The 24,703-nt window shown below is 39.0% G+C and overlaps 2 protein-coding genes across 2 annotated transcripts; both read right to left on the bottom strand.

Moving 5' to 3' along the window:
• Window positions 1-4,062: 4,062 nt before the first annotated feature.
• LOC141908261 (uncharacterized) lies at window positions 4,063-5,921 on the bottom strand. Its single transcript, XM_074798219.1, has one exon. It carries the CDS (start codon window positions 5,758-5,760, stop codon window positions 4,354-4,356), a length of 1,407 nt encoding a protein of 468 aa, XP_074654320.1. The 5' UTR covers window positions 5,761-5,921; the 3' UTR covers window positions 4,063-4,353.
• Window positions 5,922-7,353: 1,432 nt separating this feature from the next.
• LOC141909261 (LIM/homeobox protein Lhx9-like) lies at window positions 7,354-24,450 on the bottom strand. Its single transcript, XM_074799650.1, has 5 exons — window positions 24,319-24,450; window positions 22,100-22,308; window positions 12,293-12,627; window positions 8,213-8,418; window positions 7,354-7,851 (listed from the first exon to the last, which is right to left on the bottom strand). Exons 1-5 carry the CDS (start codon window positions 24,448-24,450, stop codon window positions 7,558-7,560), a joined length of 1,176 nt encoding a protein of 391 aa, XP_074655751.1. The 3' UTR covers window positions 7,354-7,557.
• Window positions 24,451-24,703: the final 253 nt, after the last annotated feature.

The raw sequence follows: 24,703 nt of genomic DNA, 5'->3' as shown, positions 1-24,703 counted from the left end.
TTCTATTTGTATCGTAAATATATGATTTTAGTTGTTTATGTAATTGATTTCGGGAGTTTAGTTCACGGCGAGCGAGGACTGGCTTGGAGTGGTGTACGGAAGGCTGTATGTAATAGACAAACTACTGACATAACGTATTCATTTATTCAAACATTTTTACAACCTGCTCACAAGTGATGTAGCTGACACCGCAGAGAATTTAATTTTAATGATTCTGCAATTATTGTGTTAATTTACAAACATTAAAGAAGATATATATATAAAGCTTTCATAAACATTGTGCCATGTTCAAGCGAATCGATCAACAAAACTTGAAAAAAATTAAACATCTCAGTCGAACCTCGTTAGTACGTTTCAACAAGAAACCTCAGTAATACGATGAATCTAAGAATTCCCGGCTTTTCTTATAGGATTTCCCTATAAAAATGTTTACGATGGTCCATAATTACTACATTAAAAACTCATCAAGAAACCTATTCCATCGACTGAACAGTACCGGTTTGATATAAGCTCGTTCATATATCGTGAAAATTTACTGAATTAAAATGAGACGATCTCTCTTAATTAGGCCTACAGGCCTGAAGTAATCTTAAAAACAAATCCTGTCTGGTCGCGGTAGTACTGACCACACAGGCAATAAATTTCTCTGTCCGTCGAGTTAATTATGGAATTGTTTTTATCAAATCGTTAGTACGATGCTTTTCATTTTCCCACGGTCATCGTTCTAGCGAGGTTCAGCGAAGAGACACATTTTCTATCAACATAAATTATCAGTGTCGACAATTGTCAGTGGCGTTTATTCTTATTCTTTGTTCAAGCGATTCAACAAACTTGAAGAAAATTCGAACATTTCAGACTGGTGCAAGTCGGAGGCGGTCGCGTCCGAGTATGTTGAAAGCCTGCTCGGAGGCGGAATACTCGGTAACATCAGCGAAGATGCTCGGCCGTCTCCGACAGCCCCGTGACCGGACCTCATTACTTCAGAAACCGATCGGAGATCGGCATTCAATAGCTCCACAGTGCTGTCACCGAACACACTGGGTTCTGGTGTAACGAATCGGTTATCGGTAATCGACGACATGGCTGACGAAAACGGCGGCGATAAAGAATCACTTCGTCGCGATGCCTCTCGTAGATCTTGTAAATAATGTTCGAGCAATGGATTCGAACGTGGACCTGTAGATGCGGCCGCCGTTGATGCCACGCCATCGTTGCTATGCCCATTAAGGAAAGCGGCGTTTCTCTTCTTCATTTCAACTTGCTTTATATGTCGTGGACTTTCTTGATGTTGTTTCAACTGCTCGGCGCTGTTTAAATAACACGAACAGGTGTCGCAGAAATGTTGCTGCTGGTCACGTCTTGATGAGGCGACGACAGCGGAAGCATTAGATATAGCGTTATTTCCATCATCAGCTGGCCTGGCCATTTCCACGTGCTGGATACCTCGCCGTTTGAGTTTCTTCTGCTGTTTCATCTCGTTTATGAACAACTTCTCTTTCTTGACGTGATTCGGGCTGTCGCAGTGGATTACATACATCTCTTCTGTGTCGAGGTAACAGCGGCAAATGTCGCAGAATCGTCGTCGTTTCGATGGCGTTTCGACCACCACATGCGCTGCTTGAACAGGAAGCAGTTGTGGACCCGCACCGAGCGGAGAAGTTGGCGATGCCATGACGCTTACGGTCGGATTCGGAACTGGTGCACTGTATGGTGCGGACTGAACCATAGTAACATCAGCCCCAACGTTATTAGCTCCCGGTAGTAAATTCACCATTTTCATTTTCTGTAGGTGTTTTTTACCATTCAAATGCTTCTTAGCTTCTTCTGGTGACGTGTAAAGTATATTGCACAGATTACACATCCCGAAAGTACTGGCAGCAGCAGCTCCTGACGAGGAAACGCCCAATGATGAGGCTGTATCAGTCGATGCGATCATGGAACCAGCTTCACTCGGGGTTCTGATGCCCAAATTCAAGCAAGCCATTTGGTTCGATATATTTACAAATTCATTGTACTCGCTGCTCGTAACACTGCTAGTATCATCAAGATTATTCATGAAAGACAAGCCGATATTCTTACTTGTTTCTTCACCAACAAACGTTCCAGCCCTCCTTTTATGTTTGTCACTATCATAATGATGTTTTGCTGGGTTAGCTCCATTAAAAACCTTGTTACAGACGGTACATTGTAAAGGAAAAGCTCCTTCCATTTTGCGTTGCTAATGCTGACTGTACAATCTCGGAGTACTCGAAGGTACAATGTACAGTTTACTGTTGCGTCAGTAATGTAAATACACAGCCTGGTCGCGTGACATAGGGCTGAAATTCCCGGGGAATCCCCGTTACTTAGTATTGAGGAGAGTCGCGCGTTGAGTGACACACAACAATACGACAGATGGCGCATTGGTTCTACAATTGAGCTTGTTGAGAAAGAATGTCGCGGTACGTTCAAATTTCTCCAAACCCATTCATGTAAATGATAGAAAAATGTATCAATTGATTTCATTCCTTCAAATACTCTTTGCAGCGCAAAATTTTCCGTTTAATAAATGACGACATATTGTTTGAGCTGGATAGGCGAAGGAAATCGAGAAAGGGAAGTTAAGGGTCCAAAATGTATGATTAATGCCATGGATTTGATTATGCTTTGCTGTTTCATGACATAGAAAATGCCAAACTCAGAAAGAAAAGCGAGCCCAGTAGGTATTTAGGCCCATTATTTTTCGATGTTTAGTCTATATCTAGTCTAGTACCATATCTAGCCCCAAAACGACGTCTTGGGAGAAAGTGCACATAAGGTTAATTTTCTCGGAACAAATCATCAAAAATATTTAAAACAAATTTTCAAAGTCGTTAGTCGAGTTTATTTGATAAAATAGCTTCCACTGCGGACAAAAATCTGTGCCGTTGCACTAAGAAACACGAACTAACACTATTGATAAAGAACTATATCCGCGTTTAAGCGATATAGAGAGAATCCCGCAATAATAACGAAAAACAGTCCAAAATTGTAACTGAAGCTAGTGTAGTTTATTCAACGTTTCGACTGTATCCTAATAGTCATCTTCGGACTGGTTTTTCGTTATTATTGTGGGATTCTCTCGATCTTATACTTTTGGCGGCATACGCTGTAGGAGACCGTAATAACAACTGGTATTCAGACCAGTCTTATACCCTGATAGTCATTTTAGTCATTAGTCATTTCATCTTTGGGTTCTTATTCACTTTTTTTCTGGTTCAATTTGTCCCGTACGATGCACCCTTCTCACGTCGAATTCAGTAAATGACGAAAACAAAAAGAAATAACAATAATGATTTATCTTTATTCATAATTTAATCTTCTCAATATTTTATTCACAACACTTATTAAATGTTATATACATTATTGATATCAATGACCAAAAACCGGTACAGATATTTAGTGTATTAACAACTAGCGCGATGCTTCAATATTTTCGAATCAACACAGTATTCAATCGATTGAAAATCAAGGAAATATTTTTTGCACGAAACGTTAAAATAAAATGACTTATAAACGCTGATTAGAGTTTATCTTAGACTTTGATACCAAACGCGGAACTAACCCTAAGTATATGTTTATCATTATACTATGTATTCGTAAGACATTTCTCTGAGATCAGTAGATATTTCTAGGAAAAACAATGATATTAAAACTTCTTTCGTTGTACACCGCGAGATCAAGTCATGAATTTAATAATAAGTAGAACGCCTATTTTATTCATACCTGTACACATATAAATATATATACATATTACATACAACAGTTCTGATTTTAAGATTGTCATCATAATAAAATTCACGGATTTGGAGCACATTATTGTTTGAAAACTGATCTTGGATTTTAGTAAATCTATAGCTATTTCAGTCGAACCTCGTTAGTACGTTTCAACAAGAAACCTCAGTAATACGATGAATCTAAGAATTCCCGGCTTTTCTTATAGGATTTCCCTATAAAAATGTTTACGATGGTCCATAATTACTACATTAAAAACTCATCAAGAAACCTATTCCATCGACTGAACAGTACCGGTTTGATATTAGCTCGTTCATATATCGTGAAAATTTACTGAATTAAAATGAGACGATCTCTCTTAATTAGGCCTACAGGCCTGAAGTAATCTTAAAAACAAATCCTGTCTGGTCGCGGTAGTACTGACCACACAGGCAATAAATTTCTCTGTCCGTCGAGTTAATTATGGAATTGTTTTTATCAAATCGTTAGTACGATGCTTTTCATTTTCCCACGGTCATCGTTCTAGCGAGGTTCAGCGAAGAGACACATTTTCTATCAACATAAATTATCAGTGTCGACAATTGTCAGTGGCGTTTATTCTTATTCTTTGTTCAAGCGATTCAACAAACTTGAAGAAAATTCGAACATTTCAGACTGGTGCAAGTCGGAGGCGGTCGCGTCCGAGTATGTTGAAAGCCTGCTCGGAGGCGGAATACTCGGTAACATCAGCGAAGATGCTCGGCCGTCTCCGACAGCCCCGTGACCGGACCTCATTACTTCAGAAACCGATCGGAGATCGGCATTCAATAGCTCCACAGTGCTGTCACCAAACACACTGGGTTCTGGTGTAACGAATCGGTTATCGGTAATCGACGACATGGCTGACGAAAACGGCGGCGATGAAGAATCACTTCGTCGCGATGCCTCTCGTTGATCTTGTAAATAATGTTCGAGCAATGGATTCGAACGTGGACCTGTAGATGCGGCCGCCGTTGATGCCACGCCATCGTTGCTATGCCCAATAAGGAAAAAGGCGTTTCTCTTCTTCATTTCATCTTGCGTTATATGTCGTGGACTTTCTTGATGTTGTTTCAACTGCTCGGCGCTGTTTAAATAACACGAACAGGTGTCGCAGAAATGTTGCTGCTGGTCACGTCTTGATGAGGCGACGACAGCGGAAGCATTAGATATAGCGTTATTTCCATCATCAGCTGGCCTGGCCATTTCCACGTGCTGGATACCTCGCCGTTTGAGTTTCTTCTGCTGTTTCATCTCGTTTATGAACAACTTCTCTTTCCAGACGTGACTCGGGCTGTCGCAGTGGATTACATACATCTCTTCTGTGTCGACGTAACAGCGGCAAATGTCGCAGAATCGTCGTCGTTTCGATGGCGTTTCGACCACCACATGCGCTGCTTGAACAGGAAGCAGTTGTGGACCCGCACCGAGCGGAGAAGTTGGCGATGCCATGACGCTTACGGTCGGATTCGGAACTGGTGCACTGTATGGTGCGGACTGAACCATAGTAACATCAGCCCTAACGTTATTAGCTCCCGGTAGTAAATTCACCATTTTCATTTTACGTAGGTGTTTTTTACCATTCAAATGCTTCTTAGCTTCTTCTGGTGACGTGTAAAGTATATTGCACAGATTACACATCCCGAAAGTACTGGCTGCAGCAGCTCCTGACGAGGAAACGCCCAATGATGAGGCTGTATCAGTCGATGCGATCATGGAACCAGCTTCACTCGGGGTTCTGATGCCCAAATTCAAGCAAGCCATTTGGTTCGATATATTTACAAATTCATTGTACTCGCTGCTCGTAACACTGCTAGTATCATCAAGATTATTCATGAAAGACAAGCCGATATTCTTACTTGTTTCTTCACCAACAAACGTTCCAGCCTTCCTTTTATGTTTGTCACTATCATAATGATGTTTTGCTGGGTTAGCTCCATTAAAAACCTTGTTACAGACGGTACATTGTAAAGGAAAAGCTTCTTCCATTTTGCGTTGCTAATGCTGACTGTACAATCTCGTCGGAGTACTCGAAGGTACAATGTACAGTTTACTGTTGCGTCAGTAATGTAAATACACAGCCTGGTCGCGTGACATAGGGCTGAAATTCCCGGGGAATCCCCGTTACTTAGTATTGAGGAGAGTCGCGCGTTGAGTGACACACAACAATACGACAGATGGCGCATTGGTTCTACAATTGAGCTTGTTGAGAAAGAATGTCGCGGTACGTTCAAATTTCTCCAAACCCATTCATGTAAATGATAGAAAAATGTATCAATTGATTTCATTCCTTCAAATACTCTTTGCAGCGCAAAATTTTCCGTTTAATAAATGACGACATATTGTTTGAGCTGGATAGGCGAAGGAAATCGAGAAAGGGAAGTTAAGGGTCCAAAATGTATGATTAATGCCATGGATTTGATTATGCTTTGCTGTTTCATGACATAGAAAATGCCAAACTCAGAAAGAAAAGCGAGCCCAGTAGGTATTTAGGCCGATTATTTTTCGATGTTTAGTCTATATCTAGTCTAGTACCATATCTAGCCTTAAAACGACGTCTTGGGAGAAAGTGCACATAAGGTTAATTTTCTCGGAACAAATCATCAAAAATATTTAAAACAAATTTTCAAAGTCGTTAGTCGAGTTTATTTGATAAAATAGCTTCCACTGCGGACTAAAATCTGTGCCGTTGCACTAAGACACACGAACTAACACTATTGATAAAGAACTATATCCGCGTTAAAGCGATATAGAGAGAATCCCGCAATAATAACGAAAAACAGTCCAAAATTGTAACTGAAGCTAGTGTAGTTTATTCAACGTTTCGACTGTATCCTAATAGTCATCTTCGGACTGGTTTTTCGTTATTATTGTGGGATTCTCTCGATCTTATACTTTTGGCGGCATACGCTGTAGGAGACCGTAATAACAACTGGTATTCAGACCAGTCTTATACCCTGATAGTTATTTTAGTCATTAGTCATTTCATCTTTGGGTTCTTATTCACTTTTTTTCTGGTTCAATTTGTCCCGTACGATGCGCCCTTCTCACGTCGAATACAGTAAATGACGAAAACAAAAAGAAATAACAATAATGATTTATCTTTATTCATAATTTAATCTTCTCAATATTTTATTCACAACACTTATTAAATGTTATATACATTATTGATATCAATGACCAAAAACCGGTACAGATATTTAGTGTATTAACAACTAGCGCGATGCTTCAATATTTTCGAATCAACACAGTATTCAATCGATTGAAAATCAAGGGAATATTTTTTGCACGAAATTTTAAAATAAAATGACTTATAAACGCTGATTAGAGTTTATCTTAGACTTTGATACCAAACGCGGAACTAACCCTAAGTATATGTTTATCATTATACTATGTATTCGTAAGACATTTCTCTGAGATCAGTAGATATTTCTAGGAAAAACAATGATATTAAAACTTTTTTCGTTGTACACCGCGAGATCAAGTCATGAATTTAATAATAAGTAGAACGCCTATTTTATTTATACCTGTACACATATAAATATATATATATATATATATATTACATACAACAGTTCTGATTTTAAGATTGTCATCATAATAAAATCCATGGATTTGGAGCACATTATTGTTTGAAAACTGATCTTGGATTTTAGTAAATCTATAGCTATTTCAAACTATAAGGTAAATATATATATATTGTTTTCTGTTAATTTCCTTTTTCAGATACAAGAGTTTTCGGTGGTACTTTTCTCCAATTCACGCGAGCGCCACTTATACGGTTTTTCAATTCAGGTTATTAATACTGCTGCTAAAAAGGTCCGTTAAACTGCCGCCCGTGTCATTTTGATGCTCTTCGCTGTCCATAGAATGTCCGAGATCTGATAGCGACGGAGTGGAACTGATGTCTGATAATCCGCCCGGTGAGTGCGCGTTCGTCAGTTCGGTTAATTCCTGTAAACTGTCCTGTGATTTACAATCCGGTGACATTACGCCGTTCGACTGCGAATTCGGGTCGCGTTGCTGCTCCTGACGTAACAGATTCCGTCGGTATTTCGCCCTGGCATTTTGAAACCATACCTAGAAAATATCAGACAGATACTATTTGAATAAACATGTATCTTATCGACTGATAATTGAAAGATCATTTCACATAATACTTATATCCTTGAATTCAGTAATTATCATTATTCTTATATACCACATTTGGTGCTTTATTTAGTTAAATATTGCTGTAAGGCAATTACAGAAAAAATTGATTCTTAATAAAAGTGTGGCTAACCATAAGATTGAATAGAACGGTTTCAAGAGCTGATCTAAAATTATTGAAATTTTTAATATTTGTTAAATATCAATATATATTAAATATCAAGTTCAACATCTGAGAAAATATTCCAAAGCAATGGCCCATTAATTTCAAAAAACCGGACATCATAGTTACCTGTAAAACTCTTTTCGTCAAGCCAGTTTTTTGTGCTAATTGTTTGAGATCTTTTGCGTCTGGATTGTGATTTAGAGAAAAATACGATTTCATCGTCCGTAACTGGTGGTGTTTGAACGAAGTGCGCATGCGTTTCTGTCTGGGAGGTTGTTGTTGGTAGTCGCGATCTAGAGGGTCTCCATCTAGATTCTCATTACCGCCCATTCCTGTCAAATATAAATCGAACATCGGATATAGAAACGTGCGAATTTGAAATCTAAATTCTAGAAATAAAGGGCGTGGAGCGGCTTTTGATACGCGACGCTTCAAATGTCTATGACGCCATGAACCAGGCGTCAACTTCAATAAACTTGTATCTTTTTTCGTGAATAAATGAAGCGAACGCGGAATGAGTATATCAGAAAATGTGAGAACTTTCACAGCGATATTCTGTATTTCCCCGAGCTATTAGATGAAATACAAAATATACCCTTTAGGGTTTGTTATAACACTCGTATGAGACTAAATCTATTTTCATAATAAGATATCACATCAAATATTGTTTGTCGAGTAGGCTGAGCCCCAGCGAATCGAACAACTTATCTAAACTATGTTCGCTTTTAAGGATTCCGTCGTCATTTTGTTTCTCGAGTTAGAATTGAAAAATCTACTCAACCTCGGTGAATAACCTGTCTAGAGTACAGTCAGGAGACATTATACGTAGGCGTCGTCTAACGTCGTAGAACTAATACAATTCACTGCAGTGACATTTTGACTTAGATACTTTAAAACGTAACGCAGTAATTGACTTAAAAGATCAACGAAAGATTCTTGATACAATTATTTATCGAACCGCATTAAACCTGAATTCATATATAGAACGATCGAAAAAGACCAAATGTTACGCCAATTCATTTCGTACGCTAATAAATACATTGTTATACCAATTATATTTTATTGGAGGTATCGAAACGGGCTTCGAAAAATGTCAATGGATTGATTTTCGTTTTATCACCACGTGTCCTGAGCAGTTCAACTCACTCGCAGCAGCTGTTGAAGTGAAAGCGCTTCGAACGCGACCCATTATCGCCGACATTATAACACCTGATACCAACACGAGACAAATAGCAAATTTCAGATTTCGCCTCTCATCTAGATTTTCGTTTGATGATGCACGTCTATACACGTCATCTTTGAAAAACATCGCGCCAAGAAATGAATCAGCCGCCGCTGCTGGCTTCGTCCTAAACGCGTAGCTTTTACATTTCTTGTCTGCGATTCAAATTCCGTGAAATCCTATAATACACGATATGACTCAAAATATCAAATTGTTACAAAGCCTTATTCGACTTCTGCAGTAACTTGCTCACAAAATCTTTTGCAAATGTGTAAAGTATAGACTTGCGAACATTTTGCACGATTCACGTGTGCGTATACTAAAAAAACTCGTCGGAAGTCGTGAATACGATATTGCTATATCTGAGATGAGGCTCGCTGTTTTCAGTGCTATCCTACCAGTTCTGGTTATGTATACTCAGTTGGGGATCTTCGTTGTTCGCGCAAATTCGCTTGTACAGTATCGAGACGTGTAGTAGTATTTTTTCGGTTGTTGCCTAATATTTTTGTTCATCAGCTCCTGTCAGCCGGAAGCCAAAAGCTATTCCATATGTTGGAAACTCGTCACTGAACTCAAGTAGCCATGTTATCAATAAAGACTTCATTCTGGGAATATTGGTCGACTCACGGTCTACAGTAGCACTATCACAAAGTGCATATTTAGATCTAATGCGAAGGGATGGTCCTGGTGCATTGTGCAACAGTTCCCGATATCCTGCGCCTGAGGTATGCTCTGTTCGGGAATACAAAACGGCGGGGTGTCGGGCGACAAAGACGAACGATTTGAGCACCCGCAATTTCGAAGGCGACCGGCCACGCTAGCGAAACTGAGCCGCACTAAAGCGAGACTGCGTGATTCCACCGCTTTAGAGTGCGCGCGTCCGCGTTCCCTCGTGAAAGAGCCCGAGGCTAGTTTCGCCGACCGGGGCTCGATAAGAATGAAAAACTACCAGACATAACACGATTGAATCTCTTTTCAATGATTTCCAGCTCGGTAAATCTGCGCAGAATGTTTAGCGAATGCGCTTTCACTTCTGTTAACGGGCGACACCGATTTGCCCGAAGCCTATACCGGGACAGGTCCTCGGCCATTGTATCGGCGACACTCGTCTGCTAGGACGATATATAACTATTCTCAATACGCCAAAATCATTTATTATTATCTATTACGTAGTGAACAATATTCGAATTGTTTTGATGACATATTGTATGATATTCGCCAGCGTTCTTCTTTTCAATAAATCGTAATTGATAATTTTACGATATGTTGTCTATGAAAATTTTCGAGAAACGTTCTCTGAATTAGAACGACTCAATAGAAACGTTGTATATATATATATATACATGTACATAAGGGTGATTTCATTCAAGTGTTTCATGGTGAATAATTGATAGGGTTTTGAGATCATGTGATAAGAGACCGGATTTAAAAAGCAACGGAAAACGACGTTTGAGACACATTTCCGAGCAACCTAAATAAAAACACTTTCGTGCGATCATTGCTTATACCAGGCCGTGTGTATGAGGGTATATCAATGAAAGTACACCACTCCCTGATCAAGAACTGCTTAGAATTTATCAAATTAACTTTTGTGAACTAAGCTTAAGTGAAACACTTACATTCTTTATTAGAAGATGTTGACGTCCAAACGATAGATTCTATATTGTCAATATCAACGTCCAAAATCATTTTATTACTTTGAGGCGGAAGGTGGCGGGAGGATGCTACAAAAGTCTGGCTATTTTTCAAAATTTCTCTGTCTCCTGTTCCTGAAGACAAAAGTCCTGTTCGACCACCGACCACAATCGCCGGACGCGCACACGTGCGGCTTGGGAGACATTCGTGACTTGGGTTTTACCTTCATGGGGAGAAGACACTGACCGTTCATTGTGTTTGTACCGGTCACTATGGGGTCGTGCTGAGACTGCCTCGTGCCCGGGATATGTTGTGAATTCTATATTTATGATGATAAACTATCTGGGCGTCATGTTGTGTGAAAGGTGACCGCTTGGTCGTCGGGTAACACGGAGAAATAAATATTATATTCGTATATCAATTTAAACCAGTAGTCACTGTAGTCTGTGTAGATTACACCCACAGTTTTATCAACATGAATCTCTAAAACTGCATAGAACTAATCGAGAAATCAATGAAACAGGTTTTTAATTGTTGTTCGTTGATATTGTAGGGTTTTCTTCGCATGTCCATAAACGTTTCACGACTCAAACTTTCCCTTGAGCGTCGAATAGAAATCACGCGTATGATGCTGTTTTCAAAATGATATATTCCACGACGGGTTTCGTTGGAGTGTAACTCGGGAACTGTGCAGCGGCGTGGCCATGTCATGAACTCTCCCGAAAAGTTGTCGTATAAATTTCGTCCAGATAGTGTGTACCGAAACAACCCTGTACCCGCGGAGAGCCAACTGAGGTCTCATCACCACAAGTACCACGCGTATGCATTATGTTTTTTCTGCACAACTCGTCGACTGAATAAATTTTTAATGCTCTTTCATAAAGTGTACGGATAGAGAGAGTGAGTTATATACCGTGGACCACGAATCGACCGCACGAGTATCGCTACGAATACTTGTCTCGATTCTTGATGAAATTAAATCCCACTCGCAATGAAAAATGACCTGTTCATTATTCATACGCCGAACAATAATGCTTATCGACCTAACATGCTCTCGACGATTATCAGACTTTGTATATTTCGTATTGCTGGCGCAGTCGGTATCGTTATTACTAGATAAAAAGTAATGAAAACTCTTGTGGACAATTCCGAATATTCGATAGCACTTTTTAGATCGGGGTATTTTTTTCAGCGGGATATAAGAGATATAAATCCAGATGGTGATACTGAATTAATACATCATCGAGATACTTCATTTTACGTTACAAAAACTACAGGTTCAAGTTTTTCAAGTAATGTAGAGAAGAATGAACCTACACTAAAGAATAATGGATGCTTAGAACTCTTACCTAATCCTTGTGAACAGGGATCCGGTTCGGGACTTTTTCGTTTCCTGGGACGGCCTTTCTGTACGCTACCGACCCCGTTATAAAACGGCACTTGGTGACCGTTTAGATTCGACGTGATGCCGTTTAAATAGTCGCCTTGTATCAACAGTTCGTAATGAGCACGGCAGTAAATCATACTGTCTTTCATGCCGAATTGTTCTCCCGGTGTCAGTGACTGGTGACACGAAGCGCAAGTGAAACAACTGATATGATAAACGCAATCTTTCGCCCTCATCACCAGTTCGTTAGCGGCGATTCCCATGTGACAGCGGGCGCATCTTTTTACGGCAAACCTTCTGAAAAAGATTGAAACAATTCCATAAAAAGTATGCCGATGTATAAAGCATATACGTGACGTTCATTGTAAATCACAAAGATACATAATAATCTTTTCGACAAAAACACGGGTATGATTTCATCACCAAACGTGGATTAGTTTCGCTTTGATAACAACGTCTACAGTAACAAGCATTGCAGTAAATTGGGATTCTGTGACGTACGACACGTTATCATTGTCTTTAAGACTTTGAAAACTATAAGTTATAATATTTTACAGGCAAACAGTTGTTGGTGACGTAACGTATTTTCTTCGTATAATTACGTCAAAATGCCACCTGCGAGAAATGTATCATTATTAGGCTTTCGTTTGACTTCAAGCGATGATGACATTTCGGATAAGGTTTTGAACTTTCAGCTTTATGAAATGTCACAATAGTTATCAGATTATGAGTATGTAATCATTGCCATCGGATATTCGAATATTGCCTATTACGCGGTACTTGTAACACTTGTGTGAAGAAAGGACCTGCAGTATTTTTCAACGTCAAGCATTTTTCATCAAAAACACATCTGCACTTAATAGATACGTAACGAGAATGACATTTCATCCGTTTTTCCACTTCTGGGTGTAATTTGCAGTTATTCCCTAATTTACGTGTCATAAACGAATTAAAAGATTGGACTAACTTATTTTTAAGGACTTACAGAAACATAAGCATTATACAATATGTGTATGCATGAACCAACGATCAAACTCTTTAAAAATCTCACGAATTCTTGTTCAGGTTACGAACATATATTTATTTGAAAACAAGAGTTGTATAAGGCTTACGAAAACCTTTGTCTACAGTCTTTGTCTAGCTATATTTGGATCAAAATTTTGAAAAAAAATCAAGTTCAATGTTCCCCTCTTTTTTCTGTTAAGATTTTCTTTCATTGAATTATCTTAAAGACGGCATGTAAAATCTACTTTTTGCTATACACGAACAAAAACCCCGGCGGGCTCCTGGCCGACGGGTTTTTTCACGAATGCAATTCGACGCCTTTAGACAATAGCTCTGGGGTTTCGCCCGAGGCTAAATGGCACTTGGAGAAGATTGAAGCGCCCGAAGCGTCTTTTAGATACCACTTTTATGCGAATTTGTTTTCGCTACAAAAGACATAATGAACGTTTTAAGTCGTTTCTAAATTGGATTTGCTTGTCAAGTAGGATCCCCACTTCGAGGACGGTTCACGCTGTCCTCTGTGTGCGAAGTTTCTTTTTTTTTCAAGTGTGTTCAGATCACGTCGGGAAGCCAAAAGAATCCCGTTGCAAACTGAGACATCATTGGCAGATGACCCTGTGATAGTATACACGACTCGCGGCGTGGATGATAATGCGGATAATGTCGTCTGAAATTGCAGCATGAAGAGTTGGGCGATACGGGATGAAACACGAACGACGAATCCCACCCGAAGGTACTTAGTTTTCCAACAAGCTTATCTCATTGAAATATCTGTTTATTTACAGAGGTTTCGAAATCAAAAGTTGATCCCTGCACGATATTGTCATCACCAATAAGGAAACATACATGGCGTACTAAACGTTCCGTTAAATTTATAATGAGCAACGGTGAATATCAGTACGGAACCAAACAACAGAACGCACGTTAACAACCCTGACTACATCTCCTGAATAAATATCCAATAGATTTTTGATGAGCAAATATCGACCATAAGCTTCGAAAATCAACACGTACTCGTCAACGGTCAATGTTTGTTCACAAACTCGCGCCGATCGAAACGTTTGGTCATCGATGATATTATTGACCGATTGACCGATAGATCGTAGAATTCACAAAGCTACCGATACTTTTGTTACGCGCAGTATTTATAGCAAGGGAAGACCACAGACGTGTTTGCAGTACATGATTCCCGCACCCACTTTCATGTAAAAACAGTAAAATATTTTATGCAAAATGGACACGCTTAACCAACAAATTATGAATACTTGATGCGCTGTATCTTGTAATTAGCAATAATCAAACTTTTCTCTTGGAAATTATAGGAATTTTCTAGAAGTTAGTGAGGGGCTGGATAAGTGCAATGACGTAGTCTGTTGTTGATCAAAAATAATTCATAATTTGAAAAAATAACGTAAATATGAACAGTAATTCGACCTAACGTAGAATCGAATACACACGTACGTCAATTGCAGTTTGAAGAGCAAAATCGATAGCAATGAAATATTCAACATTATTTTAGAAGTGTCGTTGAGTTTTCGACATCTGGCTATAACCCACTCTCAGCGGCGTTGGCGGTGGTGCGGATCTTCGTATCTTATACGCGTTAAATCTATTGCTAGAAAGTACCAGAAATTTAAATCCGAATTTCACAAATCCAAAAAGGTTTGGTAAATTTATACGATCACAAAAACAGCTTTGGCAGCAATTCAAACAATGTTGATTCAAAAGTTCGAATTTTATTCAGAGTGACTGGGAATTTTACAATGCGCATTTAGAAACATCGATATCGTACTTGTATTTCATTGTGAAAACATGATTATACATGTACAATTGATTTTACGTAATCCATATTACAACGAATCATAAATACAATTTAGTTTTTAGAATAAGGTTACAAGAGACTTGGCATCTAGGCGCATTATACAGTCTATAGGCACTGAACCCCATCTGTCATATCACCTCTACCGGCCCCCACTTAACATAGAAACAAAAACAAGTACTAATCAAATTTTCAGGTTTTCAAAATATTTGTCTTCGATAGCTTTAGTACGGAATATGGACGTTCTACATTTTATAGAAAGATATCTTCGACGAGGTAGATATATATCAGGGGTGCCGCGATCGCGCTCAAGAGAGCAAGTAGCCAGTTATGTTCTTTATTTCGGGTAGAAGCCTGTTTTTCTACGCAGACAGGAGTTCTGTTTGTTTTATACGGCGATCTAGACCAAATGATTTCAGATGTATTTTATATACGAGAATATACGCACACGAAATAGAAAACGCCGGAAAAAAGCCAGCGCTCCACACAGAATATCATCTTCGGATGAGATCAAGTGTTTATGATCAGCCATTCAGGATAAAGGGACAAATCTTTCAACGTTACTTTCTCGTGTTTCAATGACGACGAGAATGACGGTGAAAGATGAACAGAACGTCTGTTAGGAGAATAATACAATTCAATTAATTCAATTAATGTTTATTGTCTTTTAAATCAATATTACATGACCATAAGTGACAAGAATATTAACAAGATGAGGAAGAAAATAGAATATATATATATATACATAACTGTTATAACAAAACTTCTAATAGCACTTATATTTACAAATTCCACGTGTATAAGAGGTAAAAGGTAATTAATACAAAAGATGATCGATGGAATTATAATGTCGTCTTGATGAAACCCGCATAGCAAAAACGACCATGACGTGACGATACCCAGTACAAAATCCAGTCTAATACAAATGGACAAAAATGTACGCATGAATACTTTTTATCGCTTTGCCGAGAGTCGGGATGTTTTTTTCTCTCCTCAGCGCAGATTTCTATTGAGTAGGATGTCATGGGAGGTATCATGTCGGGCGCTTAATCCTTAGTCTGCCACAATCGACATCGGGAACAGATAATATACGCGCTGTAACAGTGGGAACGCTAACAGAACTTTAGATAAAACCGTGCACTATACTGCATCGACTATTCACCTTTTAAAACTCTATTTGCCGAGAAAATCCGTTTCTAAAATGAATGTTCCAATAAGAAATTATATTTTCAGGACATATATCTAAGCTCTATCGAAATTCCTAAGAACGAAAATAATGATTATAGGCATTTTTTCTAGCGAGGATTAGACCTAATAGCTGTGTTGTTTTTACTGCTTTCAAAAATCAAGATAATGGTGGAAAATTTTGTTGCTTTTACATAGAATTGGCCAACTCGTACCTGATGGCTTTGTCGAAAAAACATCGATTTTTTTTCATGGAAAATAACGGCGTATAGTCCGGTTACCAGCGTGGTGTTACCGGTATTTAAACGGGGAAAAACTGTGGCGGTATGTCGTTTTTTTGGGGCGAACAATACTCGCGTTTCGACTTCGATAAACACGGCTCTGTTACTTTTCAAAATATGTACAGTATTTCAAGCATTCCATCTCGCTGTGACCGGGGAACGAAGAGACGTTCAGTTTGAAGAACGCGACGGGGGAAAACTGTGCATCTGGGGAACAGTCTCGCCGTAGACAATCGTTGGGCCACAGCGCGGTGTTCACGCTCATGGGGTATTTGCCTGCGAGCAAACCTTACTGGGACGGGATCTCGGTTCTTAAAGCTGCCCCTTCAAAGCTCGCATTCATCCAGTCCGCCAACTCATTCAGCTAAATCTCGGCCACGTTTGAATCCCGCCGTGAGCGGATATTGAAAACTATTTAGCTAGAAGATATTTTCCCAAACGCGGAGCACTTGCTGAGCATTGTAACCTCTGACCACCCGTCGGGCGTCACAATCGCTACAAACTTCCATACATAAACGACAATAAATTCCCTTTAAATAAACTGACAATGGTGAATTATTTATGGGACCAGCCAAATCTGTTTCTTAAGTTTGCAATTATTGTTGAACGAGTTGTCCTCTTTACACGTCAGCCTCCCGTAAAGCCACTTCATATGTCTGAGATACTAGTGAGAATAATGAAACATCCAGTTTGAAACATTTCGTTTCAACTTTCGCTTGTTATTCACTATAGTTCTATAGCTGAATCACCGGTCTCTTAAGCGCATAATATTATTTCACACATCGTATTCACGTGTGGCGATGGACATCGGACAAAAACTCCTCAATTATTTTTCGAGCATCTATTGTCATTTCATCGCTGGACGCTTCTCACTTTCAAGCGTCCGAAACCAGAGGATTTCAAAGGGTTTCAAAGTTACGTCCACGGAATGAGAAATCTTTTACTTTCGTGAATGATGTAATCAAGATGTCTGTAGATGTCCTGCTCAAGTGCTAAAATCCCAAGTTTTTCAAACAATGTTTCAAATCTGAAGCTGTCCACCAAAAATCGAAGTCTAATTTTCAAATGTTACGGGGACATATATTATCCTGAACGACAGAATAAAAAATCTTACAGAGGTTAAAGTACATCATTGAAAATACCTATAGATCAGGGAATGGAATGTCGATTCTTGGAGGGGTTGCGCCAAGCTTATAGTTTACATTGAAACAGAAAGTAAGAACGATAATTCTCCAAGACTCGAGCAACTGGTGCAGAACGATAGAAACGAAATGATGCAGATGTCAATTTCTCACAATCTCATTATTGACAATGATTGACGGCAAGGCGTTCAAAGATTTCCTCTATATTATAAACATTATGTCAGCAAAGCAAATAACTTCAAGGGTGAACGTTAAATACTGAAATATTTTCTATTAATATGTGAATACAATAGGTTAAAGCGTTAATGTACCGTTCTGCTCTCACTTTATCCGTCGAAATTTTGTTTTAAGAATATTGACGTTTTCTTTCGAATTTTGCTCAAACCCAGTGCACAATAGTTTGAATTGCCTCGAGACAGGTCAAACGTTAATCAAAAACCGTTCGACAGATTCGAAAACATCACGATGATATAGAAATGGAAAATCGAAACTCTTTGTTGTTCCATGGATCCGATCTCTCAGCGAGGATATTTTCGATTACTTGCGTGTTTTCATCTATATTTCAGAATATGATGTCGCGTTATTTCTTTTCAATTAACGAATTTAAGCCGATTCCAGTAGCTTTTAACACTGTATATAGGTCATTAATTTAATCAAATATAAGTTGAGAGGAAAGGCGTTATATGTGATTGAGCCTGCAGCATTAGCCGTATCATTTATACAGCCTCCGGCATAAAACTGTACATAACGTTATAGATACTGTACATGTATATAAATAAATATGACAGAGGATCGACGACAATCAACAATTCATTAGGCGTAAACCTCGCTAACAAAGTGATCATAAATTATAAGCAGACGATTAACTATAGCAGTAAATCAACCGTGAATACGGAATCTGATAATTACAGACTAATGCAACATATCTACATGCATGTTACATGAGCCACTGGTATTCCGGGCTATTCGAACCGGATGGTTGCACTGATGCAAACACGTGCGTTCACGTACCGAATAACAATAGCTCTTACAATTAATAATAAGTCAAGAGTTTCTGACTCTGGTAATCCGGCTTAGTGGTGGAGAATCGGAACTGCCGTTAGCCGGGTGGCAATGATGGACGCCGCCCGCCACCGATCTGAAATTTGACATCTGCGATGATGGGTTTAAAATGGCTATGTAATATCTGCTATCGATTTCTATTGAAAATGTAAAGGGTTTGAAACGTTTAACACAAAAGACTCCCCCGTCGATACTGTTGAATAGAGCAGAAAAAATCGGAGTAGAGATTGAAGTAGCAGGCTAACCGAGTACTTATTGAAATGCAACACGTTGCCAAACGTTTCTATATAGTTTTCATTGAGCCATAAGAATCTGGATTGTATTCAGGGCCTTGTTTCATTTCAGTTACTGATTAATGTTTCCACCTTAAATCTATTTTTCTAACCGAACTATGGGACTGATACTGGATGCAATCCCGAGCCAATCTACAGCCAACTGGTCCTGATAATTCTTTCTATCTAGCTGTATGTAACAGTGGGTTTCCATCTCGTATTTCGCGGCGTTAACTATTTGAAGATATCTAATTTCCGATCGACAACAAACATCTATTAAAAAGTGATTCTTTTTCTCGCGAGTTCGTGAAAACTTTCCTATATTTCAATTGTGTACGACGTGTAACACATTTCGCGTAACGAAGCGTCAATTCGTTGAATAGACAAACTCGTTTTACAAAGGTTGCCATGAGTTTGTATTGGACATCCCATCGCGACGACAACGCTTACAAAATGGACAAATCTGTTTATAAATACAGCCTTAGAATTTCAGCTTTCAAGTGGGTTTTAATCGTTTCGGGTGACAAACGTTTAGTATATCTAACTCCCAAACGCAAATATAACATGATAGCGAATACTACCGCACCAGTGAGTTTAAGAAAGTGTGCCGCCTTCAAATCAAGTTTTCATTCCATTGAATGATAATAGTGCGTTTTGCAACGAAGTACACTCACAATTCAGTTATGGAAACACTAGTTATAATAGCGCCATGGGACGAATATTTTTCTAAGCAACAATTTCATTTGGCGTGCAGTGACGCTTCTGTACGTTAAACCACTTTATACCGATAATGAATAATGTCCAATGTTGATATTCCTAAGTTTATCTATCGGATTTATCTTAATCCCATCTCAGGGAAACGGAATGAAACCGAAATGGAAACATCACTGGACAGCGATGAAGATAGGATTAAGATAAATCTCGAAATATCTGATAAATAAACTTTGAAATATCATCATTGTGGGATTAATCATTATCATCATTCATAATCATTAACACTGATAGTTTTACTCATCACTTCCTTTCATCTAAATCTGCGCGCTATTTCTATAAAGTTGTCTTAAGTACGGAAAAAAGTAATCTTTTTGTCAAACCGAAATAGCTACGCGCCCGACATTTCGAGGTGAAATTTAACTGTCGCATCACCGACAGAAGAAGTCCTCGAATGAGGAGATGTGAGAAATGGTCGAGTTTACATAAAAGCTGACACGTGAGAACTATGAGATAGTTAAACGTAATTATAACACGCAAATCAAAAGAGCATTTCCTCAATCTCGGACGCGGTTAAAAGAAAAGAATCTCGTCTCTCATTCGAAGTGGCTACACCCGGAGAGAAGAGCTAATAATCGGCCCTAATCACAGGTCATCATCTACAGCGCGACATCTAATGCACTTGTATCGACGAATAATGGTTGAATTGTTTCAAAAGCTCGGATTGAGAATCCTTACAACGATACTCATCGAATCGTTCTCAAATTCAACTAATTTTACGCGATCATCCGTCGTTTCATCCGAGTTCAGTTTTGATAGTTTTGTTGTCGCGTATCCGGCGGATGTCCGCGCTAGGTGCTCATCGTCAGATATCGTTGATTATCGATTCATTAACGGGCTTAAGCTCAACGTCATCATCGCTTTTGAAAAGCTTTTGAAAATTAAATCGATGCCTGCGCGTATCAGGTGTTAACTGGATGATGGTGATTCGTCGATATTAAGCCATTAAACCGAAGATTACACGATTATTGAATCGCCGTTCGCGATATTTTTATGGATGTTATATACATTACTTAAACATCTCGGAGCCGAAGAGAAAAATCAATTCGTTTATTCTACCCGACCTAATGAATTAAAGGCGTTTATTTTAACGGATTGAATTTAAAACCTCTAAAATCATATTTGTATGTTTACTTAATTGAGCGTTGAACTAGGAAAATATATCTAATAAATTCTTGTTCACAGATTTACCTGAATCTAATACGTCGAAAAACCATATTTGTTACGAATAGGCTGCGGGCCGAAAAACAAATAGATATTGGATTCTATGTCAATCGTTTTCATCAAACGGTTTCCTTTTCGAAATGAAATGGATAATTTGATTTTAATAATAATAGCGGGAACAAGCTTTTTTAGTTATATCGACATTTCACTTCTGCGGTTCACTCAGTTTTGGTCTTGAGATAACCGTAATCAGAAATAATTCAGCGGAATTTGATTGAATTTGATCTTTCCAACGATTTTCACAAATAGTTATTGTGCTTTTCGTGGGATTTTCAAATCTTCCTGTAGGCGCCTGGGCCGCGGTGGTTACGTCATAACGAAGGCAAAACGCTCGAGTTTCAGCGTGCGGAATATGAGAAATAAAATATCATCCAAACAAGCTGATCAGCTGTCTGAAGCCTGGCCAATGATACATAACATACAGATTATATAGGACATGGCCGCGTAAACAAACGAACCGTTACAACTCAGCTTCTGCCGTATCGAATATCTACTGACCGACTCGACCGTTCAGCGGAAGTGACGTAATCTGATTGACACAGCACGTGCGCGCAACGAACTGTTTCGTGAAATGTTTATTTCTAACACCGGTAGAAATCCGGTCGTACTGAAACACGGTTGGGTAGCTGGACTATACGATTTCTTCCCCGCCGCTACCAGCTAAATCGAGAAGTGTAGTTTACCGTAAGAATCTGTTTCGGTACTCGTACAGCTGACACAATGTATCACGCCTCAGTGGGAGAAACTTGGCTACCTGGCGTGACCATCCTGGGTGGTGAGTGGCGATAGCCGTACTGGTTGTGATATAAGATTCACTTTGAACTGCGTGTGCAAGCCATATGATAAGCGTTGAAGAACCAAACGCCTGGGTAAATCCACCGCTTAAATCCCGTATACACCTCTGCATGTATGTGCGAAAAGTAAATGTTTTCGGGTCGGGAAAAATTCTGAGATTACTTCTGACTTTGCTAAAGATCATTGAAAAGAAAGCCTTCGCTTCGGGCCTACCTGTAATAATCTTCTTTGCAGTAAATATTTCCGTCTTTTGCGAAACAAGTCAATTCGGAGTCGAGTCGTAGACAACATTCGGAACATTTCAGACACGACGTGTGCCACTGTTTATCCACGGCCATCAGATAGAATCGGTCGACGATACGACCGGAACAACCGGCGCAAATACTCGGGTGTTCCTCCGTCTTCATCAACGGTAATGGTTGCTGCAGTAGAGAAAAAATACAATTTGAACACAAAATGAACCGAAGTAAAATCAAACAATTTGCCATTGCGAATGCCACAAAATGTATAATGACATCGCGTATTGGGAGAAATTTCACAAACAGCTCTGATGTCATCTGATGGCTTCATGGCTTTGCTGAGAATGTCCTTTTGCTTCGTATCATGTTTATGTAAGTGTCAAGTAATGGGGCTATAGACGGATAAGATGTGCATATAATTAGTAGGTTCATTGGCTTGGACAAGGGGAGTGGTGACTGTGATTCCAGGTAGTGTCTTTGCATTATCCAACACCCGAGCTAAATATTTAACACATGCTTTTCAAATGTATTATTCATTTTCAAAAATTATGGTAGGCGATAAATGCAATAGTTTTTAGTTTTGTGTAAGACAAGTCACTTATATATATATATATCACGTTCACAGCCATTTTCCATTTTCAGTCGAATACATGCTGGATGACATTATATCGAATTTTAATGTAACTTTATAACATGCAACCGACCGCGCCACAAACGATTCAAACAATAGAATAAAAAGTGATGTAGTAACCACCACAGCAGCAGCAGCAGCTGTGAAGGCAAATACCGACCGATCGTGTACTAACTGGCGACTAAAATGTAAAATAAAATGGATGCTAAGTATACATCGAACTCTTAAGGGTTAAGATATGTGCCAGACAACACCTGTGGACCTCCAGTTCACGCAAACAAAAAATCAATTTTCATATTCCCATCGATTTATATGTACGTATTACATTATGAAAGTATCTTTTTAGAATTTCGAAATCGTTGATGAAATTAACGGCTCTTTTTTATCAATCTGAAAATGAGATCAATGTTTGAATTGTTTATACAAGGATATTTACTAAGATGGTTTACAGGTGGTGGTTTTACCGGATCGGTCACACCTTTAACGTCTCATCCTATCTCATAAATTTCGGCCACTTGATCCATCACAATTTAGCGCACCTAAGAAAACAGACACCGCTCAAAAAATGCGCTCATAAGTGGTTTCATATCGTGGACGCGTGCCGTTTACACCGACTGACTTCATAGATAAGAAATATCGTTTAAGTGCGCGGAAAAATGCAAGCTATACGACTTGAGAAAATATCGTATATCGGCGCGAGAATTATAACTCAGATCTGAGAAACAGCGTTTGGCGAGACGGCTCGAAAATAACTTCATGACATCTGGTCAAGTGTTTGTTGCGAAAAAAATACAAACCACAGCGCGCGTCGGTTATTACCATCTGGCATTCTCAATGAATATCCATCGTTTATAATTTCCTACTAAAATCTGAGAGACCTTTTATCAAAGCACGAAATTTCGATCTTAATTCCTGTCGTATTTAAGATTTCAGATTTCACAGTTTCATAAAGTTTATGCGGCTTTCGACAGTCCGCACGCAAAGTATAGATACAAATAGAAATTTAGCTTTCAACAATGGTGAAAGTTGTTGTACTGTGGTATCGACTAAAGACCCTAAAGCCAACAGCTGGGCGAAGTTCCTCGGAAACCTGTGTTTACTTAGAAAAGTACCTTTTTAAAAGATTCTAGTCGCATTCTTTCATAGATTTGATAAAAATACTTTCAAAACATTTTGTATTCCTGCAGCGAGTCGACCTAATTTCACGAGAGTCAAAGACCGGGGTTGACATTCGTGGAAACGTGAAACTCTCGATTAACATCTTGAATATTCTACTGACAAATATCAACTCAGCTTGCGCCAACTCGGTTTGAATTAGCTTTTCAACCGATATCGAAAGAAAAGTTATACACAAAGATTGCTAAGGTTTGTCATTCAAATTCAAACATGTAATGTTCAAAATGATCTAAAGTCTAAACGCAAAGCGTAAGATATTGAAGAGAGACCTTAATCCCAAATATGAATTCACCATCAGGATCAACAGTTGATACTTCAGGGTTAACAAACCTTTTGAGAATTATTTCACGAAAAATGAGAAAGGTGTAATGAAGTAGTATACATACCATTGTCATCGGTTGACTGTGGATATGTGTATCGATGCTGGTCATGCCTGGTTGATGTGGATGCTGACAATCCAGTGGTCCAGTTACTTCGACCCCTCTCTCGCAAAGGGTCATTGAAGTTTTCTCCACCATTCTGACGAATGTCCCCAGATTGAAGCCGGCGTTGATAAACTTTTAAAACCAAGATACGGGACGCGTGAAGCTCCGGTTGATATTTTCCTCTGCGAACAGTTCTGGCGCTGAAACCTTTCAGTAAGAATCCCTCCTCGCGATTGTCTCAATTAGTTCTACTGCAAGTTCTGATCCGTCCGATAACTTTCGACTTAATGACAACAACGGCAGCGAAATCTTTCCTGAATACTTCACCAGATCTGTCTATCAGCGG

The sequence above is a fragment of the Tubulanus polymorphus genome, chromosome 7 (assembly GCF_964204645.1).
Source record: "Tubulanus polymorphus chromosome 7, tnTubPoly1.2, whole genome shotgun sequence".
NCBI lineage: Eukaryota > Metazoa > Nemertea > Palaeonemertea > Tubulaniformes > Tubulanidae > Tubulanus > Tubulanus polymorphus.
This window is presented reverse-complemented; position numbering and strand designations above follow the sequence as displayed.

What these genes read in the sequence shown, in the direction of transcription:
- LOC141908261 (XM_074798219.1), bottom strand. Translation starts at nt 5,760, where the DNA reads ATGGAAGAAGCTTTTCCTTTACAATGTACCGTCTGTAACAAGGTTTTT.
- LOC141909261 (XM_074799650.1), bottom strand. Translation starts at nt 24,450, where the DNA reads ATGGTGGAGAAAACTTCAATGACCCTTTGCGAGAGAGGGGTCGAAGTA. An exon ending in TCCCTGTTCACAAGGATTAG is followed by an intron (nt 8,419 to 12,292) that starts GTAAGAGTTCTA and finishes TATATTTGACAG; the next exon opens with GAATGGGCGGTAATGAGAAT. An exon ending in TGACGAAAAGAGTTTTACAG is followed by an intron (nt 7,852 to 8,212) that starts GTAACTATGATG and finishes GATATTTTCTAG; the next exon opens with GTATGGTTTCAAAATGCCAG.